This window comes from Parambassis ranga, chromosome 2 (assembly GCF_900634625.1).
Source record: "Parambassis ranga chromosome 2, fParRan2.1, whole genome shotgun sequence".
Taxonomy (NCBI): domain Eukaryota; kingdom Metazoa; phylum Chordata; class Actinopteri; family Ambassidae; genus Parambassis; species Parambassis ranga.
The window spans coordinates 42,987,751-42,999,799 of NC_041023.1; the positions used below are offsets into that span (position 1 = coordinate 42,987,751).

General features: G+C 44.2%; 1 protein-coding gene across 3 annotated transcripts in view; it reads right to left on the reverse strand.

Annotated features, from left to right (window-relative positions):
• Positions 1–950: 950 nt before the first annotated feature.
• Positions 951–12,049, reverse strand: part of mgat5 (alpha-1,6-mannosylglycoprotein 6-beta-N-acetylglucosaminyltransferase) — a 45,171-nt gene continuing 34,072 nt past the window's right edge. For all 3 annotated transcript variants that reach the window (XM_028400103.1, XM_028400101.1, XM_028400102.1), the window contains 6 exons: positions 7,427–7,576; positions 5,029–5,175; positions 4,829–4,945; positions 4,039–4,113; positions 3,790–3,947; positions 951–3,627 (listed from right to left, as the gene is read on the reverse strand). In XM_028400103.1, coding sequence (XP_028255904.1) covers positions 3,429–3,627; positions 3,790–3,947; positions 4,039–4,113; positions 4,829–4,945; positions 5,029–5,175; positions 7,427–7,576 — 846 coding nt within the window. In that variant the 3' untranslated portion in view covers positions 951–3,428. The remainder of the gene's footprint in view (positions 3,628–3,789; positions 3,948–4,038; positions 4,114–4,828; positions 4,946–5,028; positions 5,176–7,426; positions 7,577–12,049) is intronic.

A 12,049-nucleotide genomic window follows, 5' to 3' on the forward strand; every position in this document is an offset into this window, starting at 1 on the left:
TTAAAAGCACAGAACTATTTAAAACCTTTTTGGCTTTGGGTTTGGCGCTGTTAAAGTGGATTAATTGGCTAATCTAATTAGCACAGGCTAAAAAAACACTACAGTGATGGTAGAGATTATACAGTATAAGTAAATATTGGTCTTAATGATTTAGCTGCTGTTTGCTTTGGCGGCTCCATTTTTATGCTCAATTAAGCATCTCCACGTGCAATAATAAAGATAAAATGCAACCCAATCTGATTATCACGTTCAGATTAAATATAAAAAAAATCCAATTCATGAAAGTTCATCATTAAACTAAAATAATGTAGAGAAAAATATCACCTACCGTTACGCAGCTTGTTTCCGCCCCTCCAAAGCCTTAATTCTGCTCATCTGCAGCTGAGGATCGTGAATGTAATTACCAGCTACATTACAGCCTGTGCTTGCTGCAGTGAATATAACTGTGAATGTACACACTGATATGTCAGTGTGGCACATGTGACTGTGTTGTTTTGGTTTTATGACATGTTATTTGAATACAAATAGGGTACATTTATATTATTATCTTTATGTCACATGTTGAGCCATGGAAACAGGAAGTATGGGTGCTGCAGCGCCCCCTGCTTTTCCTGCATTGTTTAACTACAATGGCCACTTAAGCAGCGAGGTTTGCGTAATTACGCATGTGGCACAACCATCTCATTAAATTATCGAGACATAGAGAAATAACCGATCAGGATGTAACAGCAGGTGGTACTGTGACATATATTCTACGCTTCAGTGATGATTAGACAGGACTGCACCTAAACTGTACATGAATGTCAGCATGTTTGACTCCGCTGTGCCAAATGCGTAAATGTGCACAAACCTGCTCTGAAGGTGGCGCACAGCCAGCTCAGCTGTGCCGTGTAAATACTCAGTCTGTATTGCTGTGATGTACAAAGAAATGTGAAACCAGGGACTGCGCCTTTTGTCACAGAAAAAAGGTTTATTTAAAAATAAAGTTGTATCCCTCTTACTCGTCAAAGACTGTGAAAACAAAAACAAAACGTTGTCACTGCGTTATTCACTTGTCACCCCCGCTCTGGTGTTTCAGACACTGGATGTTAAAATAACATCAACACATGTTTGTGTGACTGTAAATGGAGACATTCGATGCCAACAAAGACAGATATGGTGATTTGAACTTGCTCGGCTTGGTGCTGTCTGGAAACCAAACATATGAATTACAAAGTAAATAAGGCTCCTGATGCGACAGGGGAAGGCCAACACAGCCTGTATGTCTCTGAGAAATCACTTTAAGGCAATAAAAAAAAAAACATTATTCACATGAGCTGCAGTAATCTGATTATTCATTAGGGTAATCTAATTACTGTTTAGCATGCAAGTCCACTGCTTTCTAATGGATGGCAAATTTTTTATTAACAACAAAGAACCAATCAGTGTAATTTTACACTTTTGAATTTTACAAGTATTACAGTCTGGGTTGATTTATTAAATTTATAAAAGAATAAAGTTTAAAAGGACTGTTGAGCTTTGAGGCTGTCACCAGTGTGTTTGTCAATCCTGACACATCACAGCTGGCTGTATGTGAAACAGATCGCAGGAAACTTAAAACCGTGAAAAGGCACATTATGTTCTTTGAAACTTGGCGGCAGATCACTGACCTGTTTAAAAAAAAATAAATAAAAAATAAAATGTAAGAACAGTCTGAGCCGGCGCAGCAGCGGTGCCGTTCAGTCTGAACTTACACATGTGCAAACAGAAGAGTGGAAATAGAAAGTGTATGAGGTGCCTTTTACAATAAAATGCAGCTGTTTGTCTGCTGCTGACAGTTAAAGAGACAATGAGAGGAAGAAAGAAAACACCCCCCTCCTTCAAGGAACACATCAGTCCTGCTGGTAGCTGAACAGCAGCAGACAAAGCCTCCTCGTCTCAGTTACAAACTCCACGATAAGTACTCAGTTTCTCTTAAATTACCCTCCATAAATAAAAATATAACAAAAAAAAGAAAAGAGAAATGACACCCCTCCTATAAATAAAAAAACAAAGATTCCAGCAAAACACAGCGATAAAGATCTGTATACAAAATAAATACAAAAGAAAAACTTTCAAACCCATATGAACAATATACAGTGTTACTAATATCTTGTTAAACCTTTGCAAATAGATTAACTTAGTGCATTTTTTTTATTCACCACAAGAACTACAAATTGTTTTATCATCTGATTTTTTTATGATTTTTTGCAAATCTGCAGGCAAATTAAGATCCTAACAATTATCCAAAGGAAACAAATAGATGAGAGGTTTCTGCTCTGCAGGAACGCTTCTTCTTCTTCTTGTTTGTTGTTGGCATGTTTTTGAAAATGACTGACAGCTGTCGCGTGGCCCGATGGGAGACGAGTGTGTATTTTTGTTTTTTTACATAAAGACACAGACGAACATCTGGGTGAAGATTTTTCTGCAGGCTGTGGAGGAGTCTTGAATAGCATCTTGGTGTTACCACTGTTACTGACGACGGCCTATCATCTACAACATCACGACATCCTAATGACGCAGCGGCGCGCAGGAACCACGGAGAATGACTCCTCCTCTTCTGTGCGTGTGTGTGTGTGTGTGCTGAAAACCGGTATTACAATTTTCTACTGGCCTTTTGCAGAACCCTCTTTAAGGGAAAGTATCTGATTGTGCAACTCAAGAAAATCATGACCGAGGGTGCCGATCCAGATGTGGACTGAGGGGGAATGAAGACTGCTTGGAAGTCTGAGATTTGTGTCCAGAAATGATAAAACTCCCAGAATGAAAATCTAGATATCTACGAAACCGCTCCCGTTTCTTTAGTCCAGAGCAGAAGAGCGAGTTGGTTACAGTGTAAAACTGGATTCTTCTTTAGCCGCCATATGTTGGCCCGAACACCCTCCTGTGTGTGTGTGTGTGTGTGTGTGGGGGGGGGCCTTCAGGCATGCTAGTCCAGTGCAAACCTACCTAAAGTATAAGAGTCAGATTTTTAAATGTGAGCAGGGGAGATGGATGGATGGGTGGATGGAGGGGGGCAGCTGTCAGGAGGAGGTGTCTTAGTCTCCATGACAACCTGGACACAAACAGGCAGGCAGTCACTGATATGTGCAGGCTCATCTGCTGTCCTTTCAAAGTCTGACTCCCTTTGTAAATTCAAGTAATTTCACTCACGGCGCCCCCTCTGGTGGATCTGAGGGTAGATGGATGCTCAGCTTATCTCCAGCCGCTGAGCGATCACAATAAATATGAAGAACCCAAGTCCAACGAAGACTTGTGTGTGTGTGTGTGTGTTTGATGGCTGAATGGCCCAGAAGTGTGTCCGTCAAACACACTCAAGCTGCACCAGATCCACACACACATACACACACTTTATCGAGTCCTCTGTCCGCCCCCCCTTTCCCTGCTCTTTATCAGCCTGTGTGTGTGTGCTATAGGCAGTCTTTGCACAGCGCCACCTGGCCCTTCATGTAGTCGCGGCAGGGGCAAACACGCCGCAGTGACGGGTGGGCGCCTGCGCAGCTGAACAGCAGCAGGTCGGACTGGAAGATGCAGTGGTGGCGGCTGTCGCTGTAAGCTGGGACCACAGTGTCAGCGCTCGACTCCACTGTCTGACAGTCCACACTGAACCTGAAACAAACACACACACATCTTCAGCAAGTTCCCAGTCAACAAATACAAGGCAGAATGACACCTGAATCACAAACTGCATACATGACTTCAAACCTGTGTTTTGCTGCCACCTGACGGCCACTTGACAAAGTACAAGTGTCTTAAGTGTGTGTGTCTCACCTGGCCAGGTCCTTGTCCTTGTTGAGGTGCTGGAAGAAGGAGGGCTCGCAGATAAGCTGCTCCTCCTGACACACCTGCTTGCAGGACCGGCCGGGCTCGGCCAGTTTGACCTGCAGCGCGCTGAGAGGAGGCCACATGACCTGCCCGTGACAGAAGTCCTAATGACACAGCATGGTGTCACAAGTCAGGAAAAAGGTGCAAGGCTAACATGACATGATATAACATGAAAGTGAAAGTGAATATGTCTACCTGGTTCTCAATGAAGGCGTTGACTCTCTGCAGCATCCCCTCACAAGTGAACTCGTAGGGCAGGTAGGGCTCAATCTGACCACACAAAACACAGACAAGTGTCAGGTGGGGAAGTCACTGTGTGTGTGTGTGTGTGTGTGTGAAAACAGAGGTACAGCTCTGTGCGTCTCTACATGAGGGCCTGCTGTCTGCTCTTTGCTGTGTTTAGAGTCTCGGTGGACCCCCCTGAATGTCAGAAGAAAACTTCAAACAGGGAGGAACAACAACTGCAGCCTTTGTTGTTGTAGTCAAGAGTCTTTTGTGTGGAAAGGCTGAAGATGAGGAGGAGGAGAGGGGAGCGGAGTGCGAGCCAAGCTGGAGCCTGGTAGGCTGTAGCTCGCCACGGATCACAAAGCATATGAGGCTCCGCAGGCTTGTCCAGTGAACAAAGCCATTGTTCCGACCCACTCGGCAGAGCACAACAATACACGAGGTCCTGAGCCCGGGCTTTAAATATGCATGGGCCTGGACCAGAAGACGGAATCGGATCTCTGAGTCTTTAGCCTGAGCTTTCATTCATCCTCTGCCTCTGGCAGGCTTTGCCTTCAAGCGTTTTATGTTAGGATCCAGACCTGATATTCAATCTCCACTTATGGGATTTTCAAGCTTATAAAAAGAGTTTTCAGTAATTTATTTGACTAAACCTCTAAAATCATCAGACATTGATTCCTTCCTTTAACAGTATTCTGTTGTACATATAAATACATTTATTCATAGAAAACCTCATGCAGCAGCTGATGAGGTGTGTTACCTTCTGGCTGAGGATGGAGCGGATGGCCCTCTCCACCTCGGCTGAGTTTTCGATATCCACCGTCCACACGTGTGGCTGACCGATGTACACCTCTGCGTATGGATGCTGGGAGGTCAGCTGCAGAGAAGAAACAGGAGGGCAGAGGTGAGTAAAACACATTTTCAGAGTCACATCATGAGACTGTCTCTTCCTCGTCTCACCTCTCGCAGAGTGGGTTTGCCCTTGAAGAAGTCGGTGTTCTTGCTGCTTTTTGGAGGGTTGAATTTAGGGTTGAGGAAGGCGCAGCCGTTGGCGATGGCCTCCAATGGGGCAGGACCCTCGTAGGGGAAAGACAGACCCACAAACAGCTGCAGAGTAGAGAAAACATTTACTGCCTGTTGTTTCCTTCAATATAACAGAAGGTGATCAAAGGAGGAGGTGACATCTGAGTCTGCAGCGACTGAAATAACCAGACACCAGTGTGGGGGTGGGGGGGCAGGAAAAAGTCCACTGGCTCAGTTGAGGAGTTTCTGTTTGCTGATAGCAGCAGTTAGGCCTTTGTTGAAACAAATCTCCCACGTTATCAGCAGAAAATAGGGTTGAGGCAGCACATTTAGTTTATGAAACACGGGAGGAAAAACAGAACGATAAGAAACTGTTGCTGTTATGTTTACCCTCCCACAGGCCAGTAGAAGCTATATTTCACTAGTTGCAATGAAGCCATAAACACCACTGAACCTTTATTTTATATGCAACTGAAGTCGGGACAAGTTTGATCTCTTTGGAGATTTGTTACACAGCCAGCCAGCTCACCTATTAAAATAAACACTGTGCATACTGACAGTTAGGAGTGGGGGTCTCTAATAACAGCTTCTCTACATCTATGATGGGAAGAGCAAATATTTGCCACATGCCACAACCAGAAGCGGCTTGTCCACATAAGCATGAGAGAGGGGAGGGGCAGGGAAGGAGGTGGAGGTGGAGGTGGAGGAGGGAGTCTAGGGTAAGCAGCTAGTTCACAGCAGGCATGGCTACAATGGCTAGTCTGTGTGCGTTTGTGCTGGCCAGCAACACACAATGCAGCACTGTACCGTGAAGCATGTCTGCATGTGCACGTGAACAGTCTGACCTATAGGTGAAATGTGTCAATAAGAGACTTTTGCCAACAGGTGGCAGCAGACTACACTCATTCTTTTATTGTGTGTGTGGAGGAAAAGAATCCTGAAAGCTGAGAAACAGTCAACTACTATTTATAAGGAGCGCTGAGGGGCGGGCACAGACAGAGCTGCCTGCAAATACTGGGCTTAATGACATCAGGAGGAGAATCTTCTGTCTTTGACTCACACGTATACGTAAGCTTAACAGACAGCCTGGATGATGCAAATAATTGTCTGATGCTCCAACACAACATCCAGAGCCAGTTGTTGTCAGCAGGAGGTCATTACACAGGCAGTCAGAGATAAATGGAAACTGTGACACTGTCAGTCTGCTGCACGATGCAGTAAAGCTCTGCTACATGTTAGCAATTTGATCATTGATAATATTCCTCCGACATGTCACAACTTATTTCAGGAAATCTCAGTTTAAAAGGTAAATTGAACGTCAACAGCAGCTTGTCTTCACAGAGGATTATTAAACTGCACTGTGTTCCATAGATAAACCCCATGAGGCCAATTAGCTCCAGCAGGTAACAGTAAATGTGTTGTTTAAGCAGCACGAGGGCTACGATTGCTCCCACTGTAAACTCCTATGCAACAACAATGCAGCAGGATCTGTGGGGTTTAATTGGTCATTCCCCTCTGAGCCTCTGCTCAGAAATGCATGTAATGAGAGGATACAGAGGTTCATATGCACCTATTCTGTCTCAGCCTCAAACATGACGGAGTCTTTCAGCAGAAGGCTCTGAATCCGTTTCCTCTGAGTGTCTTTTTTCTCTCTGCTCCTGCTTGTCTGGTGTCTCCTCCATCTCTCTTGTTCTGACAGGAACATATCTAGTTTCAGATGTTAAAAAATCAAATGTCAAGTATTATCTGTAACTACATTAGGTTAGTATATCTTGTTTCCTGCGACATGTCGCCCTCAAAACGAAGTGTGTCTGTGACACGCTCATACGTCACTGCCTCTGCTCCACACAGTACAGAATAACGTAGTCCCTGCTGTGTCTCTGTGGCTGTGTGTCTTTTTCTTGGTGAATGAGAGTGACTTGAGCAATGAGAGGAAGAAACAAGTCATGACGTGAATGTAGACGTGCTTCCTCTGAGAGCGGAGGCCCTCTGTGCACATAAAGTAACCCAAATATATCACTTCAGAATCAAATATTCACCCTGACTTTGACGTCCGTAGGCTGAAATGTGCTTTAAATGTTTCTGTGCCTCACACTGACTAAGACTGTCGGAGATTTCATTACCTCAGCACATAAAAAAGGGAGAAAAAAAAAAGGTTCAGCACGGCCTCAATATTCTGCAGGTCAGCCGAGCCACAATTTTATCCGTCTTTTTAAAAGTGTGGGAGTTGTTTGTGGCTTTCATCGCCATCTAATAAGAACTGCAGCCTCACATTCTTCTTTATTCCCCTGAAGGCTTCTTCTGCCACGTGACACCATTTACAGGCAGCTCTCACCTTTGTTTCCCGCAAGAGAAACTGCAGGTCCCGGCCGCTCAGAATGCCGTGGTTCTTCACGTAGCTCGGTAGGTGCACGGTACTGGTACCGTGCACTGTGCCGTGAACCTCCATGTAGCTGTGGATGATATCGAGGTACTTCTTCTTGTCCTGACGGGAAAGAAAAAACAGGTGCATTCAGTTTTCCCCCCTAAAATCCTCCACCTCTAAAGGTCAGCTTTTATAAATACACCACCTGCTCCTGCAAAAAGTTTGAAATTAATTTAGTGAAAAACATTTAGGCTAAACTGGTATAATCCAGAAAAAAAAATATCCTGGAATAAAGTACATTTGGTTGAGAGAGCGGATCATCAGTATCATCACTCTGTTACATGGCCTGGTGAACTTCTGTTCGAGCTACCTGACCGGCCATCTGGCCACAACGACAGGGAGAGCTAAAAATAGCACTATACAAAGAGCATTAATGCACATGATACCTATTGTTATTACAGTGATGTCCGTGATCACAAACAATATAAAGAGTGCCAACAAAAACCTGAGTCCAACAAGGTCAATCTGATTTTAAGGTCAAAAGAGAGACAAAGAAAGAAGGACAGTAAAACATATTTAAAGGGTCAGAGTTAGTTTTTTATGGCTTCATAGATATTTAACTGTTAGCATTTTTGCTGTTTAGCAATATATTACATCCACTGGATTTTTGTCATGTGATTGCTGGTCACATGTGAGCCAATGATGCCGTCCTAGTTGCACTGGGGATTGCATCATTTTTCATTTTTTTTTACAAGACCCTGTCATACATGATGCATTCAGAGACTGCTGGAAAGTCTGTTTTGATTCTTTTCTGTTTGTGAGCCAACAGTCCAGAATGCAGTGAAGCAGGATTATAAACGAATCAAAATATGCTCTAAATGCTGAACATTAAAAACAGCGAGTCTGCCTATGAGATGACTTTGTAGTTTCTGCTATGCTTCTCACAGATTTCCCCTAAGATTTGAGTCATATTAATCATTCTGGATAGAAACACTGCTCCATGATAAAGAGCCTTTGATAGTCTCCTCACTGAGACCATTACAGCAGGTGTTTGATTTTTAAAAAAACAAGGACATAAGTGGCACATTTGTACAAAAAAATATTCTCCTGAGGCTCCAGCGGAACTGATAAAAATGCTTTTCCACTTGTTCCGTGCCTTCTGAACACAGCGCCATATGGGAGCTACATACAGTGCAGCTGAGTGCTCTTCAGGCTGAGCCCTTCGGAGAAGCAGTATAGATGAACGCTGACCATTTTCTCATCATGGCAGGAAGCCTCTGAGGTGCATTCACCACACAGACACACACACACACACACACAGAGACTTGAAATCAATTGATTGCAGTAGTTTTTACACTTAAGGCCTCATTAGTGTTTTACACACACACCTCCTGCACATGAGCCTGCCTTTGGAGAGTGCTCTGCCTCCAGGACATTTCCCTGCCTGTTTAAGTGTGTATGTGTGTCTACCTCAGTGCTTCCTTTGGGGCTTAAATTTCAGGTAGCCGCTCGTCAGGATCCCTGGAGGCATGGCTATCAGATGCCTCCAGCCAGCCTGCTGTAACTAAAGCAGGCTGGTGGGAGTGTGTGTGAGGAGAGAGAGAGAGAGAGAGAGAGAGACAGAGAGAGATGAAGCCCTAATTAGAAGGTAAAATCACTATCCTGTAATCTTTTTACTCAGGAGAGCTGAGTGAGGATTTGTATGTGTGTGTGAGTGTGTCTGTATGTGATGGGGGTGGATTTACAAACACACCTCTAGGTTTCGGATTGTCCTGATGGGGTGGTGACTGTCTGCACAGGGCAGAAAGGAAGACATCAGAGTGCCTCTAAAGGCAGCAGGATGTGTGTAATGTGCTTTTATTGTGGGCCACTCCAGTGTTTGGAAGAAGAACATACAGTAGATGGCTCTTACCCTTCAGGGCAGTCCACACAGAGCTTCACGGTCACTTGCCAGATGCTCTGTGGAGCGTGGCTGAATTCTCTCTCACACACAGAAACACACATGGAGGGGTAGTATGCCATGTTTAGATCCATTATAGTGATATTAAGTCAGCTTCTATTCATTATTCTGTCTCCGCTGTCAGCAGAAAGACGCTCTGGAGAGGTACCCAGTTTTACTGTACACGGAGGTATGCATGCAATATGCAGTGTGGAAGCAGGAGGCAGATCGATAGCAGGAGCCTTGTACAGGAGCACATGCTTGGGAGTTATAAAATAACTGCTTTAGCTGGCGAGGTTGATTGAAGCAGTAGAGAAGGCGGCGGTGAGTTTTATGACCTTGTAAATCAGAGGGAATTTGTAAACCTTGGCTCAGAGAGGAAACAGGAGCGGCTGCAGAGAAGGATGAGCGTCCAGGGGGAAGAAAGCAAAGAGAGACTGACACGGTCACTGTACTCTGCTATGCTGCATGCAAGTTATATTCAAAAGAAGAGGACAAGGAAGCACCGCGGACGTGTCGTTTGAACATGAGCCGACAACTGTGGCATGAAGGCATCCCACCAGGCACGGACAAAGCTATCACGATGTTAGGAAATCAGCAAGGAACACATTTATCATTAAGCCCCTGAATTTCATTGTGTTTTGAACACGACTGCATGGTGCCTTTCTTGATTTTATTCCCAGGTCAGGAATAGAAAAAAAAATCTTAAGAGCAAGTTTTTGAGTGTTCTCGGATCTCTTGCCTCATCAGGATGCAGACAGGAGCGCTTGGTTGGGCTTACACAACCCTCAAACTCTGCCTCCGACATCAAACGCACCTCAGATCGTCCTCAGATCTGAACTGACAGACTCCGGGGCCGAAAAAGTGGAAGCTCGTCGGTCGGAACAAAAAATGCACTTGAAACATCATTTTTCCCCACATCACACACACACGGTCCATTAGACACACATCACATAAGGTGATGTCATAATGTTGCACCAGTCACCAGTCACAAAGGCACTTTAGCCAGGCTAAGAGATAAATGCGTAGCGGACATAAAGAATTAGCTTAACATATGCACTGTAAAACCAAGCAGGCACTTACACATGCAGTCAGGAAACATTACTTCACTTCGGTGTCCTGCCATGCCCCATTACACAAAACAGTCTGTAATCTATTGGTGGCTGGCCAGAGCATGTTTTTGATTGCGAGACAGCAGAGGAGGTGCTCACAAGTTGGTCCCTGCTGCGCGTACACTATGTGGGCTGCATTAATCATCCAATGGAAGAGTTAAAACACACACACACGTGCTGGTGCTGCATGATGGAAACACCTGTAACTGTCTCATGCTTTGTTGGAGCTTGTACACTAGAAACAAATGGCACCAGGGGGCATCTTTGCATCATTTTCATATATTACAGCCAAGCACAGACCAGGTGCCACTGGGAAGAGTCCGTGTTTTTCAAGTCTAATTGTCACATGCTAATGCTGTGTGATGCCGTAGCTGTACCTTGTATCCTTTTTATTCTTCTCATAAATAACTTAAATAAATCAATTACTGCTTCTGTGAGGCTAGTGCTCAATATCTTTTCCTCCTTTTGCTCAATAAAATGGAGACTCACAGTGACAGATGACCCGACTAGCTGAATATTTTCCCTTGAAGTGAATTTCCACTTTGATTCAATGAAGCTAAACCTTTCTGAATCATTTTCTGGCTTTCCCACCTTCCATTTCTTTCAATATAGTAAAAATGGACAACAGAATATGCAGATCTGAGCTAACAAACTGCACCATCTGAATAACAATCAAACATTTAATAACACTACTCACTCTCAACCGCTCTTTCTTCAAACATCACATTCATAAAAAAGAGATGAAACACACCGCTATCTGTTTATGAGCCTACAAAGCTGAGAGTATAGGACTGCTGCCCTTACTGCTCTGCATATGCCAGCTCCTTGTGTGTGTGTGTGTGCTCTGTCAGCTCGGTGTGATTTGTCTTTCTTCACCATGTCCTCTGATATGCTGCCAAGGGCCTGCAGCTCTGCCTGTCTGTGCATCCTACTCATTCTCACCTTGCCCTGTGTTCCCCTTTCTGCCTCATCAAAATGCCGTCATACGCAACCAAGCCACTGATGGGGTAAACAAAAAAAAAAAAAAAAAGATGCTGACAAAGACAAAGACACATCAGCATGGCTGTATTGTGCATGTGTGTGTGTGTGTGTGTGTGTGTGTGTGTGTGAATGGAAAACAGATAAGGGGAAAGACAAAAAAGACTCTGCTCTGCATTTCTACTCCTCTGGCTGGGTTGCCATGGAAACGGCTCTCTCAGAGGTGGTCTGGCGGTTTTATTTCAGGTCTCGACCATCAACACAGCCTCTTAAACAACAAAATAAGTGCTTAACATAGTGATACTTCAATCCCCCTGGATTTCTTTTCCTCTCCCCTCTCTCTCTCTCTCTCTCTCTCATACAGACTACAAAATAAATTCCTCACTAATAGTCCTACTCTTTGTGCTGCAACTGGAGGATACAAAGGGCTAAATCAGGAGTCCAAGTAATAAAATCTGTGGCCTTTTTTATTTTAAATAATTAAAATTTTATAGAAAAAGATAATTGCAACATTTCAGTCAGACATGAATTTTTCATCATGCAGACACCAGTGTCCCAATGCGT